General features: G+C 38.9%; 2 protein-coding genes across 6 annotated transcripts in view; one reads left to right on the plus strand and one right to left on the minus strand.

Annotated features, from left to right (window-relative positions):
* The window catches only part of ANAPC10 (anaphase promoting complex subunit 10), a 117,654-nt gene extending 98,626 nt beyond the window's left edge, over positions 1–19,028 (plus strand). Inside the window, exon 6 of the mRNA XM_083756082.1 lies at positions 19,007–19,028. The gene's annotated coding sequence lies outside the window, so the exon portion shown is untranslated. The remainder of the gene's footprint in view (positions 1–19,006) is intronic.
* The window catches only part of HHIP (hedgehog interacting protein), a 73,182-nt gene that overhangs the window by 42,368 nt on the left and 7,963 nt on the right, over positions 1–22,851 (minus strand). For all 5 annotated transcript variants that reach the window (XM_083755673.1, XM_083755672.1, XM_083755676.1 and 2 more), the window contains exons 2-4: positions 18,313–18,505; positions 10,246–10,402; positions 8,510–8,711 (exon numbers count right to left, since the gene is read on the minus strand). In XM_083755673.1, coding sequence (XP_083611799.1) covers positions 8,510–8,711; positions 10,246–10,402; positions 18,313–18,505 — 552 coding nt within the window. The remainder of the gene's footprint in view (positions 1–8,509; positions 8,712–10,245; positions 10,403–18,312; positions 18,506–22,851) is intronic.

The following is a 22,851-nucleotide window of genomic DNA, read 5'->3' on the forward strand; positions in this document are numbered from 1 at the left end:
TCCCCTGCTGGCTCTTTTCCCAGAACTTACTGCTGATTGAAATTATTTTAAAGGTGGATTGTGTTCCTTCTATTCTTACTGAGGCCTTTTGGTTAGTATCATTAAAAAAAACCCTGCATTTCAGCTTCTGAATTTTATTTAAGTCTGAACAACTTCTATTTTAAATCAAAAACAAATGGGCAACCAGATCCCACAGATCATATAGCCACTTTTCCAAATTAAATATAATAGCCAATATTGGTTTAATGACAATTTATTTATTTTCAAGTAGGAAAAATGTGAGTTTTAGCTGGCAAATTACACATGTGGTGTTGACGAAACAGCTTCAGCTTCTCCTTGCCTTTATTTATTTATTTATTTATTTATTTCAACCATAGGAGAAGAACACGATCTTCACTTTAAAAGATTCTATGGAAACTAAGACCAGATTCATATGATATAAGGTAGAAATGATGAGCAGAAAGGTAAACCATCTGTCAGCAGGTTTAGCCTTTCAAAAATCATGTTATATCCTGCCTGTGAATTAGGAGGAAAAGATTGGAGCTGGAAATGTAATAACTTATCACACTGTGTATAACTTAATCACACTAAGTAAGCTAGGTGTCTGACCCCTTCACATGTAACCTCAGAGATATGGGAGTTGATAATCATCCTTTGGTGGTATGTTTGGTGGGTATTAGTGAAGGGTGCAGCTGAGTAGTAAACCTTGCAGAATGTCCACGATTCAAACCCTGGCACCTTCAGGTAAGGCTTGGAATGTCCCCTTTCAAAACCCTGGAGAGCCACTGCCAGTCAACATGGTCAATACTGAGTTAGATGGACCAATGGACCGACTTGTTATAAGGCAGCTTCCAATGTTCCAGTGATATAGTTCCGCAAAATCTGGAGAGCTACAATTTCCCCCACTTGCACCTTAGATAAAGTTCATTTGTCCTGATATCTGAGGACATCAGCTGGGGTGGAAAAGGGTGTATTCTTTTAAGAGCCTTCAAAGAAACACACTGGGGAAATGGTACAGTGAGATCTTTATGCCTCATGACCCTGATGTTTTGTTTTGATTTATTCAATTATAAGCCTGTTCTTCGTTGATAGCCCCAAGGCATATTACATATAATAATATTTATTTATTCAATTTATAACCTGCCCTTCCTACCAGAGGAGCCCAGGGCAGCAAACACATCAATAGCAATACCATTAAAAACATTCCCCAAACAGTTACCGTATTTTTCGCTCTATAACACGCACCTGACCATAACACGCACATCGTTTTTAGAGGAGGAAAACAAGGGAAAAAACATTCTGAATGAAACAGTGGATGTATCATTTTTGTGCTTCATGCTGTGGCCACAGACATGTGATCTGATGGTGAATTTGGGGTGACCCAATGCAAAAATCCTGAGAATCCCTGTGGATCCATGCTTTGTAACCACGTTTTTGCACCATTGCAGCCCCAGGCAACAGTGGGTGCGTGATTTTTTGTGTGCAGGTTGTAGCTATGGACATGCTATGTGATCTGATGGTGAATTTGGGGTGACCCAATGCAAAGATCCTGAGGATCCATGTGGATCCATGCTTTTTAACCACATTTTTGCATCATTGCAGCCCCAGGCAACAGTGGGTGTGTGATTTTGGGGGGGGGGCAGGCTGTAGCCATGGACATGTTATGTGATCTGATGGTGAATTTGGGGTGATCCAATGCAAAGATCCTGAGCATCCATGTGGATCCATGCTTTTTAACCACATTTTAAGTGGGGAGGGAAGGAAAAACACAGAAGGGACAAGGAGCACGAGAGGGGTATGCAGAGAAGCAGCTGGCTAAGAATGCAGGAGAGGGACATAATGGGAGGGACGAAAGGAAGACAAAAGTTTCCCCCCACCCACCCACCCAAGCCAGCCAGCCAGCTCTCTCTCTGTCTCCCACCTGCATGTTTTCCGGCTGGAGCACGGAGAGGAATTAGAAGGAAGGACGCTCTGCTTTCCTTCCCCTCTGCTTGCCTGGAGGGGAGGGGCTTTCCCTGCTCTTTGTTCCGTTTGAGCAAACACAGCAACAAAACAGAGGGGGGTGGGCAGTAAGACCCTGAGGCAGAATGCAGGAAAGCAGCCGCTTCCTCTTTTCAGGTTTCCCTTCTCCGGATTTGATTTTTGCCTGATTTTTGCCTCCACTTGCGCCAGTCGGCTCCAGAGACCACACATTCGCTCAATAACATGCACAGACATTTCCCCTTCATTTTTAGGAGAAAAAATCTGCGTGTTATAGAGAGAAAAATACGGTATATTCTAAAAACCTTCACATTCCCTGTGTTAATAATTTTAGGGTTGCTAGCAACAGTTTACCCATTAAATTCCTGGGTAAACAGGGTTGTTTTTAAATTCCTCCTGAAAGTCAACAATGGAGGAGACAGATGAGGGGGAGGCATTCCCACAAAAGGGGAACCATCACTAAGAAGGCCTTGCCATGTGTCAATGTCAACCAGGCAGCCTCCAGTAACCTAAGCATGAATTAAAACACCAAAAATGATATAAAACTGGATCCTAACCAATGTTATATCAAAGCTTTCATCAAAACTAGAATGGAAACAGTAAAATCTAATACACAGCTAGCATATCCTTAACAAAAAATAAATAAATGAACTTCTTCAAAATGCTTACACAGAGAGGCACGTCTTCAGTTGCCTATGGAACTGCACTGATGCCAAAAGTACCTCTGGTAGTAAGTCATTCCAGAGATGGGGTGCTGCCACAGAGAAAGCCCTTTTCTTTGCATTCACTCCCTGTACCTCAAATGTGGGTTGGACCATCAAGAAAGGCCCTCATAGAGATTTTAAGGCCAGGGCAGGTTGATATCAGAGGAGGTGCTCCTTCACATCATTTAGGCCCAAGTCATCTAGGGCTTTATAAGTTAACATCCACACCCTAAATTTGACTCAGAAGCTGATCAAGAATCAGTGTAGTTCCTGGAAAACTAGCATTATAGAGGCCCACCTCCTGATACCAGTTAGCATCCTGACCGCTGCATTCTGCACAAGTTGTAGCTTCCAAATTATCTTCAAGAGTCACTCCACACAGAGCCTGTTACAGCAATCCAGTTGGGAGGTTACCAGAGCATAGGTAACTGCGGCTATTCTTTCCTGTCTTTGTGCCTCCATTGCTTGTACTGACTTTTGACAAAGGACCTCAGGATGTGGCTATTCTCTCTCTCTCTCTCTCTCTCTCTCTCTCTCTCACACACACACACACACACACACACAGTCAACCTCCTTTCTTTAATTACATTTTCTAAATAACATCTCATTTAGTTGGTTTTGAAAATTTCTAAATAGAATATTCCTTTGCTTACAACAAATGACATGCCAGAAGAAGACTTTTTAAACACTTTTTAAAATTGTTGAATGCTCTAAAATGAGTTGTACACATAGCAAAATTGAAACACAAATTATCTAGCACTGTGTGTGGGATGCAGTTCTAATTCATACACTGCATGGAAAAGAAGCTGGCAGTCTTCACCCTACTGCACACATCTCCATAATAGCAGGGTATAAGGCATACAATTTCAAGGAACACCCACAATGAAAACTATATTTTCCAAATAGAGCCTTGTTTTGGAACAAGTTCAGTTAATTGACACCATGGGATTCCTCTTGAGGAAACACAGAGCATTAAACCTACACATGTTCATGGAAAATGATAAAGTATCATCCTCATCTAGGTTCTTCTAACCTAGGCCACTGGGCCCAAAATCAACAAAGGCCATAATGTATTTAGTGTAAAACAGACTGCCTAAATAGTACTGCAGTGTTCCACAACTGCAAGCAAAGGCTAATAGTTATCTTGTTCAGAGCTACAGGTCTCTATAGCACTTGGGTGCATTCCATATTTTTCATCTTATTGCAAAAAAAATGGAAAAGGAAGTGAAGGATGCTGGAGTTCACATGTTCATCTGTTGTCAGGGATGGAAATCAGTGAAGCAAAAATGATCAGTATTCATTCACATCATCTCTTTTTTTATATATATAAAAGTCTGCAAATGGTGTGTAATTCATGGCTTTTAAAAACATTGTTTTGACATTTCCTTTACATTGAGATGAATGTAAGTTATGTAGATGGTTACGTAGTTTATGTAAGTTGCATAACTTACATTAAATAGAAGGGAGGAGAATGGCATAGTACTTGGCAGAAACTAAACTACAGTGGAATGGAAACGGGTTGATTGTGAAGAACACAGGTTGGGAAATCGCTGCCTTCCTACATCCCTATTCAGAAAACACCAAGCTGTATTTAATCCTTACAAAATGTCAACAACACATCCTTCTTTACCAAACTATCAGCACGATCCATTTCCTTCTCTTTTAAGATCTAGTAACAGCGGTGCCACACCAGTGGGAGATATAGTTCATATGACAGAAAAGAGAACATTCAAAACACTTTGTTCTGCTCCTCATCACAGTTCTGAAAGGGAGAGGATAAAAAAATGTTTGGATAGAAGACTCTCATCCTACCTCTGCCCTGCAGTGGGGGCCAAAAGGATTGGAGTCCGCTCTGCGGTAACTCTGCCTGTTTGCTCAAATATTTGAATGTAAGGGGAACATGTTTTTTCTATTCAGGGCCACATTCTCTCAGGAGTAATTAGTCAGAGACTGCATGCAAGTGGTGAGCAGGGGCCAAAGTCATTGTGGGCAGGGGCACTGCAGTTTTGTTTTCTTTCAGTTGCCCTCTTTTCACTTTCTCTCTCTGCTACTCCCTTCCCCCCTGATTTTCCCTCCTAGCATCCTGCATGGAATCCAGGTTCCCTGACTCACCTATTGGGGTCCCCAAATAAATGCATTTATGATCAGAATTTAGGGCAAGTATATTTTCCATTTATAGGGCCGTCATTCAACCCGCTTGTGTTGCTTTCAGTGGTTTAAGTTTGCATAACTTCATGGCATAAAATTGTGTCTACAAGGCTGTTCAGGCAAGGGTTCTCTTGCCAATACACTCTTGTGATGTAAATCATAATATGGAAAGTGCTGGTGTCTAGATCTTGCGAGGCAGAGAGAAGTACAGTAAAAATGTAGGAACAGCTCGGTTCACCTGTGTCTGACCTGAGCACATATCCCTTCAGATTCTACAAAGGTAAAAGGTTCTTAGCTCTCTCTGCATTTGGTGTACTAGAAATAAACAGCAGAAGCAGCTGCAAGAGCAAGTTAAGGAAAGCCATATCTTGCAGAACAGGAATGGAGAACCTGTGGCCCTCAGGCTGATGAAGGACAGCCAATGACCAGGGGTTGTTATCATCATCATCATCATCACCTTCATTTTTAAATTTATTACCCACCCTTCACCAGCAGGTCCTAGGGTGGGTTACAACAGTTTAAAATTCATAATTAAAAATAGAACAGAGTGCAGTCGTGGTAATAGTGGGGGGCCCTGACACATCCCAGGTGTCAAAGGCTAGGTTGTTGTTGCTTTACAATCAAGAGGCACATATATTTTGTGAAATAAATAAAATAAAAATAAAATGAGGATGTGTGTCTTCAGCATTTATTGAAAGCTGTATAGTGAAGAAGCCAGACATACAACTTAGGGCCTGCCATGGAGAATAATCTCTCCTGGGCTGCCCCAATGAACCTCTGAGGGAGGTGGAAATGCCAAGAGGACCCCCTCTGCTGATCACAACAGCTGGAGGGTCTGTAGGGAAGGAGGTGGTATTTCAGATATTTGGGGTCTAAATCATTTAGGACTTTAAGCACTAGCATGATTGCTTTGAACTGGACCTGAAAACAAACTGGCAGCCAATGCAGCTGTTGTATGGGAGTTGTAGTTCAGCAACATCTGGAGGGCTTGTGTAGAAAGAGGGGTTTCTGAACCCCTTCACGTAGAAATCATCTGTATAGTGACAATTTTGGTATATTAAATAGTGGCGTCATTGCACACACAAAAAATCAGCTTGAGATGCTGCCCCACTTCACAGCCAGTGCACAAGTATGTCTATAGACAAATATGTTGATGCTCTCACAAATGTTGTACAGTGGTACCTTGGGTTAAGTACTTAATTCGTTCTGGAGGTTCTTAACCTGAAACTGTTCTTAACCTGAAGCACCACTTTAGCTAATGGGGCCTCCTGCTGCCGCCGCAGCACGATTTCTGTTCTTATCCTGAAGCAAATTTCTTAACCCGAGGTACTATTTCTGGGTTAGCGGAGTCTGTAACCTGAAGCGTATGTAACCTGGAGCTTATGTAACCCGAGGTACCACTGTAATGTTCAATGCCAGAGATAGAGGGGAAACTGCTGCATAAAGTGTGAAATGCACCTTATTTATCTCTTTATTTTCTTTGTAGAAACTCCATAGAATCTATGAAAGCCTCAATAATGAACAGAAACTGTTTGAAGTTTGTTGCTTTGGAAAGGAGCGCATGCGCAAATGCCAGCGCTTGTGAAAAAATCGGTTGGCAGGCAATCGACTTAAGAACTCAATATGCATAGCTGAAATACCTTTACGTTTATCTGTAATACACTGTGATTGTGGCAAACTGTGAACTTTCGAAATTATTCCTAAAGGAATTATATAAGAATATTTTACTCCCTCCGTCCCGCAACAAAAAATATATATGGAACCACTGAAGTATGTATAGTTGGCCTCGCTGAGGAATTTGGCTGTGGAAAGAAACAAAGAAGCAGATGTGGTTCGAGATTTAGGGAAACTTTCTATTAAAATTTAAGCCATTGTGACAAGCAAAAACAGTTCATAGCCTGGAGGGGAGTAGAAGGTGGCTGAGGTCAAGGAGTCTAGCTCATATATTCTTAAGAGCCTATCTTCAGTATCATTTCCCTGACATATGTTTTCTCTTTCACGGGGGTTCTTTCATTCTCTTCAGAGGCTTTGTGCTTTTATCATGTTGTTTTCATTAGATTTATTATTAAAACACTACTATCATTACTTAAACGGTTGATCTCAATACAATAGAACTTTGATACAATAGCTTTGTAAGTTTCAAAGGGACACGTTTTGTTCCATAGTCTGCTGCTCAAGCTGTCTAAAAGAAAAACAGGGGAAGTTTGTCTTATAGCAGCCTTTGCCAACCTTGTGCCCTCCAGATGTTTTGGATTGCATCTCCCATAGCCGTGCTGGCTGGGATTGATGATAATTGTAGACAAGAACAGCTGGAAGGCACCAGGTGGATGAATACTGTCTTATAAGATCTGCAAAAGGACTATGTTATGACTGCATACCCACATATAATTAAGTTACCAAAACAGTATATTGTTATTACTGTATTATTATAATTAATTAAATTTGCATACCGTCCCTCTTCCAAGGATCACAGGGCAGTTCACAACATAAAAATACAAAATGAGAACACAAAATACAGTATGTAATAAAACACAAGGAAACCAATAACCCCCCTCCCACAAACACATTTAAAAGACCATATAATGTTAATCTCTTAGAAATCATTTAGACATTTCCTGAAAACTGTTATTCAGACAATGTGTCATGCTTTAAAATATATATTATTGCTATACCAAGTCTCACCACAAAACTTAAATGCCATTTTGAGTATAAAGCAGTAATGAAATAAGGGAAAGTTGCATCTCAAATGAGCAAAACAAAAAGGAGAGCAGCTTCGGGTGTTCAATGATGCAATACTTTTTATTTTAACTTGCTGCATTTAGGAGCAAAACACATTTCAGGAGGTTGAAAAGCTTCCAAGTTACTTAAAATCCAATCAATTCAAGAAGAAGGAGAACAGAGCATAGTTGCATCTTATCATGCACCGAAAACGCAAAGGAAGAGCCATCCTCTCAAGTAGCTGATGCAGTGAGAGCTCCCCCTTCTGTATTCAACAATGAGAATGGCTAGCCACATTAGGTGTCAAGAAACAAATAGCTAAAGGATCAAAACTGTTTCCACAGAAATCAGCTATAGAGAACCACATTCTTGAGTGGAATAATTTGTGACCTGGATTCAAATTATTTCACTGTACTGATAATATTATGCACACAATTATGTGATAAAGAACAAATACTTAAATAGAAAGGTTTAAGTTATAGGTGTCAATGGAGCCGAACATTTTACTATATGAAGCCTTATACTAAATCATGCCTTTTCCTGTGGCTGGTGGGAGCCTTCTAAGCATTCAGGGACAAGGATTTCCGCAACCCTGCCACATGAGCTCCTTTGCTAACAGGCAGTGCTGAAGACTGAACTCAGAACCGTAGACATACAAAGCATATGCCCTACCACTGTAACTATATTGCTGTTGGGCCTATTGAATTAGCTGGCCAATCTAAGTCTAAATAAATGAATCTTAAGCATAATGAATGTTCATTGGGTTTGAACTATGAAGAGAAAGAGGAGAGGTGTTTTATTAAGAGATCAATTAGCTGGCACTCTCCTTTTAAAATATTTGCATAGTATTTTATCATTTAAAACCAAAGGTGGCAAAAGTTGAAGCTGTAGAAAAAGTAATGTAGTGAGTATATCAAAAAGCAAATAGGCAGGCAATGGTAAATAAAAAGAATTCTAACCTTTATTCCACTTTGAACAAGCTTGTGTATGTCCAGAAATGGCTCCTTGATTAAATCCCCTTCAGGTGTGAAAATCTTTACATATCCCTCTTTCTCCAGGATGAACAGGCGCTGTGATCCATCTCCACAATGTGTTGCTCCAACAGGCTGCCTCAGGCCACTTGCAACCTCATGGATGCAAAAGCAGTTGTGTTTATGCTTCCTTAAAAAAAGTAATAAAACACCATTTTTCTTATACCTATAGATTACTGCCTCCCTATTAAAAATTTCCTACAAGAAAAGCAATTTGCAAGAAATCAGAACATGTGCTACAATAGGCAATGTCTTGTTCCTACTATTCACATGGTCAGCTGTATTCAGCAGGGCAAGCAAAGGCAATATTGGGTATCACCTTCAATCTGAAGGTGAGGTAGCTTTCAATCTGACAGAAAGTGACTGAGGGAGATACGACAACATGCCTCAGCTACTGGCTGCCCAGCCCCTTGTAAGCCAAATTGCTCACCAATAGTCCAGGGCTGCTATGGGAGCTAACAACAGGACTAAGGTCTCCTGATATTTGAGAATCTCTCTCAACTATTTGGACACAGATACTACCTACAGGTAGGTGACATCACTCCAGGTAAAGGAAGGAGGTAGAGGACAGCTACAAGTGGGGGGAGGGGTTGAATAGAGAGGCAAGGAGGGAGCATTTAGAGGTTTTGGTAAGTGAAAAGTAATGGACAGATGCATAACTGACCCATAATCTTACTTAAATGCAACATGTGATTAATTTCTAAATGCCAACATATTCAAAATTAAATTAAAAACAGCACACAATTTGAAAAAGGACTGGGACTAACTTTTGGAATTGTTACAATTAACGGTAATTATAAACAGAATAAAGCCCAATAGCTTGTAGAGATCATATATATAACAGGAATGTATAATACATAACATATTATTATTAAATTTTATGCATTATATAATACACTATATATTGCAGGATAATATAATACACACCTACATAAATACTATTTACAGATTTTTTCCCCAGAATTGGAGGAATTAGGGGCAAATATACTTTTATCTGAATATTAACCTTTTTTTAAAAAAAAAAAAAGGCCGAAGTATTAACTCAAGGGGTCAATTGACCATCATGGGGTAGTATAGATGTTAGAATTAAAACTGAACTTGGAAAAAAGAAGAGAGAGACTGAAGCAAATTTATGAAAAATGAGATTGTCCTATCAACTCCAAACTCCTCCTGACCCTAATCTCTCTGTGTTCAAAACACAGGTTAAATTTCCCATTACCCTGGGATGAGTACTAAATACTGAACACATAAGAACCCTTCAGCCTGGGGGGAGGTGTAATATTTGCTGCACTAAACTTAAATGATGGAAATCCATTTTTGGTCATAAGTGGATAATGTAGAAGAGGGGCAAAACAACAACCAGGAGTGGTTAACTGATAAGAAATCAGAGGGGAAAATCAAATTACCAACAATTAAATTTAGATAACATTTCAGATAACACATCTGCAATGTATTTGATCCAGAATGAAGTCAATGAATCATTAGTAAAGTACGTATTACACAAGAATTCAATACATTATAAAGAATAGACTGCTAACAACAGCAAGAGAAGGCAACATCTGGATGACACAGCTGGGAAGCATAAGCAAAGACTGACTCAACTCAATGTCAACTACAAAGATTTGTCAGATTTTTTAGATTAAGCAGTATTTATCTTTATGAACCTGCTGATATCTTCTACTCTGCCATATTCGTCCATCTGGTCCAAATAGTTAGATGCTGGTCCTCGAACTTGTTTTCTTGGAAAATCTGGAAAGCACAAGCCACCATCTTTTCTTGTATAATAGAAGCAAAAATCATCCGCTGTAGTTTGGAGGAAACCTTTAAAAGTGAAGGAAAAATGTTTAGCTTATTAATGAATATGGATATTTTGTTCTTAAATATACAAATAGCCTTTGTATAGACTAAAAAGGATAATTTTTAAAACATGCCTCTGGTCTTGCAAAAGACTCTCTTTAATGTGGACAAATAAAAACAAACAAATCTTGTGGCTTATTATCAGACAGTTCAGCAGTACAATGAATGATCTCAAATACTTGAGAAATTAACAGATAAATTAATGAACTGTATTTAAAGCTAGTCCTACTCAGAGTAGACCTACTGAAATTAATGGGTCCAAGTTAGTCATGTCTATTAACTACAGTGGGTCAGCTCTGAGTATCAATAATCCAATGTTTCCATTTTAGGAATTAGACCGATCAAAGAATCTACAAACAGAAACTTTAAAATATTATTGCATGCAAACATCTTATATACCATTATTGTGTTTTTTTAAAAAAAGATTTTCATTTGTATTTTCATTCTGCTACCTATTTTACAAATGATTGTTGAAAAAGTCCCATCAGTGTAAAAACCAAGGGTAACAGCAAGAGAATTTATGATACATTAAAATGTCATGGCATATGAATGCCTTAGCAATTCTTAAAACCACTTAGATAACACCAATGAAGACAATAGAGCCATTCACAGCAGTTACTAAAATCCATAACTATTGCTCTATGAAATAACATTCTCTTGTGAACACTTGCTATTTCTCCACTAGCTCCACCTTTAAATTCCAAGACACTCCACCAGTAGAAAACAGAGAAGTAGAGCAGTTGGGCAGCCACAAAAATTACCAAGTCTAGTCTAGTCACTATCTCACAGCCTAACAGTGCAATCCTAACCATGCCTGTAAGAAGTAGATCCTACTGAATTCAGTGGGGCTTACTCCCAAGTAGCTTTGGTTAGGCTTGCAGCCTAATCTACCTCACTTTATTTTGAGGATAAAAGAGAGGGCAAGTACGGCACCCTAAAAACTTTGGTGGTAAAGTGGGTAAAATGTTTTGTTTGGTTTTTTAAAAAAAACCTGCTAAACATTTAGCTGAAAGCATTTAATATGCATGGGTTTGTGTCAAACATTTCTTACAAGTTTATTTTTCTTGATTGCTGACTGCATATTTGCAGTGAAACACCATCTCATGAATAAATAGATCAAGAAAGAATCTGATTAGAAGACATGCCAAAAATTCAGAATTAGAGTCAACAATGAATAAACCACACCACAGTGCTAATGTATTTACAAACATAATTTACAGAAACAATTAATGGCAGGATATCCAATATCAAAACAACAAGGCACAGTCGGTGTGGTCTCATAATACAACTGACTGCCTGAGATGGAGTTATACTTCTACCCAGTTTGCTGGGTGACAACTTTATATGGATGCATTATGTTTCAGTTTTTCGGCCCATCTATGGTTTCTCATTTGCCATTCCTAGGAATCTAAGCCAGATGAATTTTCATTTTACCCAATAATACCAAGCTCAACCCCCCTGCAGAACTCATATTTCCATCTACCTATGTGGAAATTGTTTGCCCCTTAATGTTCTCCTCTCTTGATCTCCCTTTCATTATGAACATGTACTTCTGAACTGTATCTATATGGCCAATGAATTCTGTGTTTGAGGTAATCCCTCTTCAGCAGCAGGTCACATCCTCCCCATACACCTAAAATACATGGCTTTCCCTCATGAATCCTTGTAAATGTATTTCGTTAATGGTGCTGGGAATTGTAGTTCTGAAACTACAGTTCCCAGGATTCTTTGTGGGAAGCCATGTGCTTTGCATATATGGTGTGGATGTGACCTCACAGAAAGAAATTGAGGTAAATTGTCCACCTCCTGCTTACCCACCTGTTTCTATAGATTCCCCTTGTCAAACTCAGGGTCCATCCAGTGTCACAGGAAGTCACAAAGCCCCTTAGCCAGTATGGCACAGTGATTAGAGTGTTAGACTAGGACCTGGGCAAAACCAGGGTTCAAATCCCCTGGGGTGACTTTGGGCCAGTCAATATTTCATAGCCTAACTTCCCTCATAGGGTTGTTGTGAGATAAAAATGGAGCTGGGAACTATGTATGCCACCTTGAGCTTCTTGGAGGAAAGTTGGCATAAAAATACAATAATAAAGAAGCAAAGTCTACTGCCTTTTCAAGATTTTGACTCCCTCATTCTTAGATTTCTGCTTCTACTACTTCTTCTGCTCACAATCCCTCTAGCGTCATAAAACAGATGAGCCAAGCACAAATAAAGGCACTTCCTAGTACCCTGTTCCACTGTTACATCAAGGGAGTTCATCCAGTAATTGCTAGAGACTTCACCAAGACACCACATCTGGAAGCACTAAAGTCCCCTAGTGCTCGATAGATAAAGATGCTTAGCCTTCACTCACTGATATGGATATCCAAATATGTGAGGTACTTCATCACAGATAGAACCATGAAAATCTGATGCACACAAAGTCCAGGGCACCCTGTCTGGAAGGTGGCCATGTTTATGCCTCTTATCCCAGAGGCACAATACAACATCTACTCTTCTTCATAAGAAAAACAAACATGATAATAGACAGCAAACCAAGCTTTGAGGAAACATGAGGATTTATATACACTAAAACCAGTCTTGAAATGAAATTGACAGAGGGTGGCATCCAGTGAAGTGTGTCCTCTAGTGTAAGGACGTTGGACAATGCAGTTGAACTTCTGCTCCTTCTCCTCTCCCAGTATGCTCCCTAAATTTGCTATGGGTTTACCCATAACCCTCTAGAGCAGATCTGGGGAGGGTACAGGGGCACATGGGGAAAGGAAGTTCATTGTGCAAACAGAAATACTAGAAAAAAGTACTTAGTTGTGCACCACTCAGAGTTTCCAAAGGCATTCAGGAATGTATCTCCACTTGCAGAATGCAACTGATACTCTGCAGTACTAAGGTAAGCTTATAACTGAATGGTGATGAACTCCATCTCCTCTCACTGGATTCTTAACTTTTTCTACTGCCACTGCACAGTGATGCATTCCCATAAATGCTTGTCAACAATTTTTATTTTTATCCATATTTTCTAGCTCAACTAGAAAAGAAGGGTTTAAATGTGTACTGCTTATGTATTTGGAACATGTAGGGAAGAGGGGGGCACCTGCGAGTATAGGGGATAAAAGAACAAGCTATATTCCCTTGATTCACTCAGTTTTTTAAAAAATGCCTACATATAAAAATGGGAATGTTAACATAACTTTATAGGTAACAAAAACAAATAGACAAAATTAAAATGGCATTCCAACCCCTCTTCCAAGTAATTTTCCACTGAAAATTGAATCTGAACCTGAGTTCAAAGGCCTTTTTTATTTTTTACCTTTTCTGGTGATAATGCATGTTTATGACAAATATTGGTTTGTGACTGGTAGAATCAGTTGTGGGGTGCTTGGATCCTTTGCACTCTAATTCAGAGTCCTTTATAAGCCTATTTATTCCTGGTTAATCTTTCTAAGTTATTCTCAAAGCCTGCCATGATTTTGTGACATTTTGGTTGGCCCTGTTGCCCAATTATGAAGTTTGGATTTTCTTCTCCTCATGGGCCAACACAGCTACATTTCCATTTTGAGATATAACAGGCTGTTGTAAAATTTCCTTTTGTTTCCCATTCACAAGAAAGCAATAAATGTCAGCTGAATAAAGCCAGGTACTAAAAAAATTCTTTATACATATTTCTTATGGATTCAGCTGTTAGGAAGCAACACCAAAGAGTCCTATGACAGCTTAAAGGTGAACAGGCCTACGCTTTTGCTCACTAGAGATTTTAGGTTGCAGTCCTAACCTTACATGGTAAAAAGGCCCAGGAATTCAATAGGACTTACTTGTGAGTAGACAAGGTTTGCTGCTTTAAGGCAATGGAAGTTTATGCCATAATCAATTTGTTACTCTTGTTGTTTTTGCTGAAGAAGACTACTTCAATTCTGGCAATTGTTACAGATTTTAGAAAGAGATGCAAAGATCAAATAAAATGAAATCTATATGCGTTTTCTGTTAAAAATTGCTCCTCTCCCCGGTTTTAATATCACAGAACTATAGAACTGAGTCATCAGTTATTTGTCCCAGAAACAGAAACCAAACCTCAGCACACCACTTTCAGGAACCACTGAATGATCACTCTGCCAAACAAATCAGTTAACTTGGTTGGACATGGGTTTATTTATTTATTTATTTATTTATTTATTTATTTATTTATTGTCCTTGTGGCCCACTTTCAGAACAAGTCTTTATAATGATTATTAGCATCTGATTGATGTAGGAAAAATCCTACTCTAGCTGATGCTACAGCATGTAAGCCATTTCCTCCAAAGCCCAGTGCTTAAAAGTTATGTTTTCATCTGGTTATCTTTCAAGGCAACCTGGGTGGTCACAAAAAGCACTTGACATCTTGATGCACTTCAGCAGTTTTACATATACACAAGCTCTGTAGGAAAATAAATTTGTCATTCGTCACCACATATGTTGATCTAGGGAGTGAGGCTCTTTCGACTCCAGCTCCTGTGCAGCTCAGATCGCCCTCTCTCCACTTCCTTTAGCATTTAGCATCTTATTCTTTTCATAGCGTGAAAGAAAATTTTCCTCAAAAACAATGACTTTTGTACACACACACACACACACACACACACACACACAATGTTAAAGTTTAGCAGGATGTGCTTCTCATGTGTGATAATTATTATTTTTATTTAAATAGTATTAAAAATAAATAAAAATAAAAAGAAATTCTTCTTAGTGGCCTCCAGCATGAGCCAAACATTTAATCTAATCTGTTATCGCTGCTCAGCAGGCAGTCTTGGCAACTCTGATCTATTCTGCTTTGCTTTGGGGAATGCAATAAAGAGCAAAGAACAGCTGGTTTAGGAAAGTCTTAGAAACGTCTCTGTAGTTTACAAAGACAATAATAATATTTTCATATTTGAATGAGTTTAGATCCATGTTAAACCACACCAAAGGGGAAAATCAAGCCTTTTCAAAATGTTTTCTCAAGTCAAAGAACACTACAAAAATGTTCTGCATCCCTGAGAGTTAAAAGAAATCAAGAACACTGTACACAAATATTCTTTTGAAAAGCCTTTTTTCCAAAAGTGCTTCACATTTGCCTATGCCTTGTTTTAACTCTTATTATTTATGCAACTTTTTTAAAAAGCTGCACAAATTTCATAAATAATTATTATACAACTCAAGGTGTGATAGAGTTGCACCCGCTATTTTCTTCTACTCTTCACATGACAGTGATTGCATTCAGATGACATACCAAACCATAGTTTGGCTATAGATAGATGGGCAGAGCTAAGGAGAGTCAAGAATTAAGCTTGAGCTATCCTCCCTCATGTGCTAAGGATTTTAAAGTTGATTTCCTGTTTGTCAACAAACCATAGTTTCCCATTGTGTCCAAGTGAAGTGTACTATGGTTTGCTCCAATGACAGCTTGCTCTTTAAACCAAGATCCCAAACCACAGTTTGATCCTAATTTAAGAGCAAACTATGATTTGAGCAAAATATATTCATTGCTTTTGGATCTAAGAGGAAGTCACTTAAGAATCATCAGAGGAAGGATAGAGAACACAAGGCTGAGGCTCAGTTTTACACAGTTCTGTTTGTGCACACTAGTGCCAAACCATGGCATTAAGAGTCTTATTGCCTCCGCTTTCTTATACAACAACATAATTTACACTTTTAAGGTAAACATGGAAAGAGATAATGCAAGGAAAAACAGCTTTGCAATTATATAGTCACAACTCTGTATTTCAAAAGGTGGTACAATATCAGAGAGCAGGACACAGTTCATTTTGTGGATAGAGATAGAAAGAAACATTTTAAAAAGCAACAAGTAGTGTTTGTGGCCCAGGCAAATTAATTCTCATAAATTTAAATGGAAGGCATTTAAGCATTGTGGAACAGTAGCATATATGCATTTAAGTTGGAGCAGCTGGAGGATAAGACACCCCCTGCAAAACATTTTGATAGTACAGAGAAAGGTGATAGTAGACTACAGGGACAATCCAGAGAAAGTTGAGTGTTCCTAAAACCCATTGGTGTCAAAGGACTTAAGCACAATGTAAATTTATCTGGATTGTGTCCCATGTATGGTCACCAAAGATCTCATGGCCTACATTCTCTTCTCTATTACATAATACATTAAGAAGAACATTTACTATGCTGTGGTCTCATGTGTTTATCAAACGCCACTATTTTGCCCAATGTGTTTAGCAACACCATGGAATTGGTCCAAATCCTACAAATACGTTGAAGGTTTGCTTTAGTCCTCTAGATATGTTTAACTTATATTACTACAAAATCAGCTTTCTTAAAAGGACAACAAACTTTTTAAAAAATGAAGTAGACATCTCATGTAGTCTTCTGAGTCCATATTTGTATTTCAAAATTTCAAGTGAACATTTCTGAGGCATCAGGCATTTTGGGGCTCCTCGCTGATGATTTAACACCCACTATTCCACCTGAGGCTGCCTGTGACCTCTGATATGGCCCTTTTAGCACAGTGCTTCAAAGAGGACAGGACATCAACTTCCTTTATTGCTACCTGGCACTCTCCTGTTTCTTTGCTTGCCTTTCCTTTGATCCTCTATTTGGACTGAGGGGTTTTCCCTGGTCTTCCATTTCTCCCTATGGCTGGGATTACTTTCCTCTGTAACTTCGTTTGAAACATTCCTGAAAACCCAACCTTTTTTCTTGGTCTTCCTCCCTTACTGTTTTTTTTGGGGTGTGTGCGTTTTTTGTGTGTGTTTTTTTACAATTTTTTAAAGTGTGATAATAATATTAAACTTACACCAACAGTTTCTCCCATATACCATTTCCATATTTTGCATATTTTTTCTATGTCCCCTTCCCCAATGGTTTGTCAATATTTAGGCTGAATGTCTTTGGGCAGCTTTCAATTGCAACTAAATGCTTAGTTTATTTTAAGTGCTATACAAAATAATAAATATTGTAATGATGATGATGATGATAACTCCACTTTGAATCCAAATTATAGGGTTGAATTGAAAGAACCATGAGTAAAAAATAAAAACCCACTAATGCTATTTTGTAAACAGTGCTGTAGTTGGTTAGGTTCAATAGCAGTTCCCATTCTTCTGCTTGTGCACAAGAATATAGGAAGATGTCTTATAATGAGTCAGATCTCTGGCCCATTCAGCTCAGTACGGTCTGCACTAAGTAGTGACAGCTCCTCAGGGTTTCAGCCAGGAGTCTTTCCCAGACCTACCAGAAGATGCCAGAGATTGAACCTGGAACCTTTTGCATGCAAAACATTAAGCAGTGACCCTTTTATAGTATTTGCAGAAGCAGGAGAACTGTTTCAGATTTAGTTCCACTTTTCTGACACACAACACTCCAGCGAAAGGTATAAAAGAGGTCTCTTCTCCATGAGAGATCCTCAGAAGAGAAATAATAATGCACATTCTGAGGCTGTTCATTTGCACACAGGTGTGATGCTTCAAGCCAGAAGCAAGTTGTCAGTTAGGTGGTGATCTGCCTTTTCTGGGAACACCCACTGGGAGCTCTCCCAGGTCCTGCAGAGCCTGTGCTCAATCCTGATTTACCAGAGTTTGCATTCTGGACCTGTTGCCTTGATCCTGTTGCCTTGAGACTAAGCAACTGGATAAAGGGCAGTGCCCAGGAGTTATGGCTTAGTGTCCCATGGGGAGAACAGGACAAACTGTACACTATGCCAAGTTAACATAATGAATTTTAAGAAAAGAAACACTTAACTGTAGATGATCTGCTTATCTAGATCAAATTGTAAGACCCCTGAACAGTATTTTCTGAATAAAACACATTAGGATACACATAGGATGCTTTGCACAATGTGTTAGCAATAAAAGGTATACACAATTATAATACGTTAGTATTTACAATGTTGATTTACCTGGTATGTGACCTCTGCAAGTGTAATAGAATTCTTTACAATAATCCTTGCACAGGAAAGGAAGAACTAGTTCTCTTCCCAATGCCTCCTTCTCAGTTGAGTGGAACAGATTCTGAGCATTCGGCGAACAGTGTGCACATTTGATTTCCTGCAGCATCTTCACACATTCTGTGTTGTTGGTAACTGAAAAGATCTGCAAGCCACAAACCAGAGACATATAAGCTTTCCCGCCTTCTGCAAAAAGGCCTGTGAACTAATGCAAATATCTGATGCCAGTTTAAGCAGGGCAGTTATACAGGAATACATGTAAAAGCAGCAATGTCACAGGCAAACACACATAAGTCTAAGCAACTGAGCACCCACAATTCACTAGTATTTTTAGCATGAGTCTGTGCAGTTTTTCTGCAGCCCTGAAAGCCAATCATTGTAGTCAAAAGCCAACTCATTGCAGCTCTAGAATGGGATTGCTTGATTATCACTTGCCCCATATCATCTTATGAAGTTGATCTACAGCACAGTAGAAACCGCATTCATCAACAAAAATATGAGTATTTTTGCTTTTAACATTTGGAACACTATCTGAATGAATGCACAATGTATAATGAACAGTCACTGAAACTTGTCATAATTAAATTCATAGTTGAATAGCAATAGAGAACCTCAGGCTTAATGACTAAACTTTCCCTTTTGCCAGCAACACATCCATAGAACTGGCCACATCCTGCTTTGGTTTTCATTCCAATCTGATCAACGTGGGGCTACTAAACAGAGAAGCTCATGAAGGTGGTAGTGGTAGCTGGCTACTGCGTTTCTGGTAGGTACAACTGCTGTTGGTTTATACGGTTTAGATTGGCATAGTGATTTCACCAAATCTCATATTTCCTGTCCTGTCAGTATGAAACAGTATGGGGGCTCATAATGTTTCAAATAAGGATTCATAATTTTTCTCCAGTTTAGTTTTCAATACAAACTGGTGAACAATTTAGTTTATTTTCACCTTTCCATGGTCATCTAAATCCTCTCTCCCTTCCTTCCCTCTCCCATGCATGACAGTCCTCTGTGATATACTTACATGACAAACTCCATACCAGGGATGGTCAACAGGAAGCCCTCAGTCTATGTTAAGATATATTAATCTAGTCAATAGATTTTTCTAAAAGTGGATTGTAAAATATTGCCAGCAGTTGCATTTGAAAGGAAAATTGTTATCAAAAGGTCTTTCTTTGTGTGTGTGTGTGTGTGTGAGAGAGAGAGAGAGAGAGAAAGTGTGTACATGAATGTGATTCCAGACTTTAATGTTCCAACACTCTTTGGATTTTGTATGTGCCATAACAGGGAAATCCTTCCTCCTAGATGACACCAACTTTATTAAATGACCCCATGCCTCATAAGAGAGATTTTCTGCCTGTAGGCCACTATCTGGAAAATATTATAGCTCCCCAAGAATATAGAAATTGGCCAGTAAACCATTTTGCATTGAAAAGCCCTACAGTCAAAAAGCAACTGCATTTATATATAAAAAAGACATGACAATATTTCACTCATTGCATGTTCCCATTTATTTGTAACTTATTACCTGAAAGTCAAATGTAATATTTATTTCAGCATGCATATGGATGTCTTTTTATATTTTTTTTCAGATTTTTAAAAATATAATATGGATAATGTCCCAGCCACATTCTGCATTCTGGGAGATTTTACAACCTAGAATAAATTTGATATTCAACACTTAACAATGTTATTCAGACCATGGAGTATGTGGGATATGTGGTGTTTCAGTCCCTGTAACGTCATACTGAGCAGTTCTTTTGGAAAGAGTACAGTAATTTTTCGCTACATTGCTCCATTCATTCTGCTTGAATTAAACATTTTCTATGCCAAATCCAGCTCTATTACTTAATTCAATTTGGAGTCAGCCCATAATTAGTGTATATTGTATCATGGCTCTTCTGAGACACCACAGTACTGTAAAAAAGTTTGGAGTCATCACATTTATTGGCTTGGTGGCAATCACATAAAACTTGGAGTCAAATTAGATCAGAGAGAGTGTTTCATCATGCTAAGTGATCTGTCAGTGGTTTCATTACACTTGTGCCAGTGAAATGCACTCAATTCACTGAAACTGTCTTAGCAAAAAAAACCCACCTAAATTTAACCATATGACATTTTAAACCACTTGCAAGCATATTTTTCAAGATAGCCTGCACTTGTGAAGCACAGACAATTCAGAAAATGGTACAGTACTCTCCTTTAGCTCTATTATACACTGTTAATGGTTTAAATCCCCAGTGTGGCAACTGTCTCAGCACTAGGTTTTGGCATCTCAAAGCAAAGATGGCCCTTCATCCTTAAGGTCATAAAGGGCATGTCCAAATGGAAGCTTTCTGCACTTCCAATTCACAACTTCTTTTCCTGGGACAAATGACTGCTACATCTTCCATGGAGGTGGAGGTGGCACCACTGCCAATGGATGAACTGGAAGTGATGGAAGCACCATAGATAAGGGATAAAGAGCATGATGAGGAGAAGGTAGCACTGAGTTGTTGGTAACTGCTGAATGCATCACCTGATATCACCAAGCCTGAAAAGAAGCCACAGCTTGGAAAAAGGAAGCTGAAGCTGTCTATCAGGAAGCCATAACCAGGAGAAAGACACATAGGATGCTGAGATGAAGGGGTACAGATTTTTTAATGTTAGTTTGACCACAGAAAAGAAAAATGCATCAGACTAGGCCAGGCAAAAGAAGTCCACAAATAAAACTCAAGAGATGGACAATTAATTACTCATTAATTGAGAGATTGCCTTATCCCTTATATACCCAGTAGATCATTGCAATCTGTAGGAGAGATTCTCTTTCAAGTTCCAACGATCTTAGAAGCCTTTTCCACAGTAAGTCAGAACAGGGTTTTTTGTGGCTCCCCTATCTGCGGAACTCTGTTCCTCTCAAGAGGAGGCACTCATTATCTGCATTTGCAGACAACTGAGTTTGTTTATCTGATAAACTTTCCCAGCTTGGATGAAAATGCCTCTGCCATGGGTCTCTACTTATGTAGCTATAAACTTTTAGATTTATATCCAGTTATTTACTGTGTTGTTTTTGGCTGTGTTTTCTTGCGTTTTGTACATCATGTTAGGATGTGTATGTATGTGTAGAATATGATTAATAAATTATAAAATTAACATTACACATAGTTTCCTGATGGGCTGTGCATAGCTCAAGTTTTACCAAGAGGTAACTGCTGTGTTTTCTTCTAGGCAGCTGCAAGCTTTAAGCAGCTGTTGGAGGTAATTCACTAGAATATTCAAGCTCTGAGCTAATTCTCATGGAACTCCCCTCCTAGGGTAATTCTAACAGCCTCCCTTCTGATTTCTGCAGATAAGTAAAAACACTGTTGTTTTAAAAACAACAAAGAGCATTGTGGTACCTTAGAAGCTAACAAATTTATTATGGCATAAACTTTTGTGGATTACAGTCCACTTTATCAGTTGCATGAATTTACAGGTATATACATACATAGGGAGGGGATACTGTAAACAGAGAAATGAAATGCAGAAAAAGAATACAGACAGTGATAATTACATAATGAAGAGTGGTAATTCACAAAGCAGTTGTTAATAACACAGACATCCTAACTTTGGTAAGACAATTACCACATACAATGCAATAAAATATTTTGCTTCAAAGGAAATCTGATCAATCTGATAAAGTGGACTGTAGCCCATGGAATATTGTGCTGTAACAGATCTGTTAATCATTAAGGTGCCACAATAAATAGCATTGGCAATTAAATTGACCCTGCAGTACCCCTCATAGGAAGGACCATGGGGTTAAACAACATCCCCAAGCACCACTGTCTGAAGATGACCATCTACGTAGGACTGAAACCACTGTAAAGTGGTACCACCCATTTCAGACAAATGCTCCAGAAGGATACTATGGTCAACGGTATCAAAAGTCTCTGGGATATCAAGGGGAATCAATAGCATCATACTCTGCCTGTCTCTCAACATACAGGGCAAGCAAGGAGGTTTCTATGCTAAAGCCAGGCCTAAACTCAAATTGAAATGGATCCAGACAATCAGTCTCATCCAATAGAGCCTGGATCTAGTTAGTAGCAACTTACTCAATGTTGCTCAAGAAGGGGACAGTAGCAGTCAGTCAATAGTTGTTTAAATTCTCTGATTCCTAGGAGCATTTCTTAAGTCTAATGTCTTCCTATAAGCAGTTAGGGATAACTTCCTCCTACACAGAGATGTTAATCACCTCCCTGGTTGAGCTAGCCACCCACTCTTTACTTTGTTGTCATTACCCATAAAGGGCAAGGGTCAAGAGCAAATGTGGTCACCTATGCAGATCCAACAATTTTGTCCATATTCTCAAGCCATATCAACTTAAGAAAACAGGACACAATGGTGTTCTGGATATCTGTTGAGAGTCACCTGCTGCAGTGAAAGGCATGGTGGATACAAGGGACAGGGACATGGGTGGCACTGTGGTCTGAACCACGAAGCCTCTTGGGCTTGCCGATCATAAGGTTG

The sequence above is a fragment of the Podarcis gaigeae genome, assembly GCF_964106915.1.
Source record: "Podarcis gaigeae genome assembly, chromosome: 9".
Classification (NCBI taxonomy): Eukaryota; Metazoa; Chordata; class Lepidosauria; order Squamata; family Lacertidae; genus Podarcis; species Podarcis gaigeae.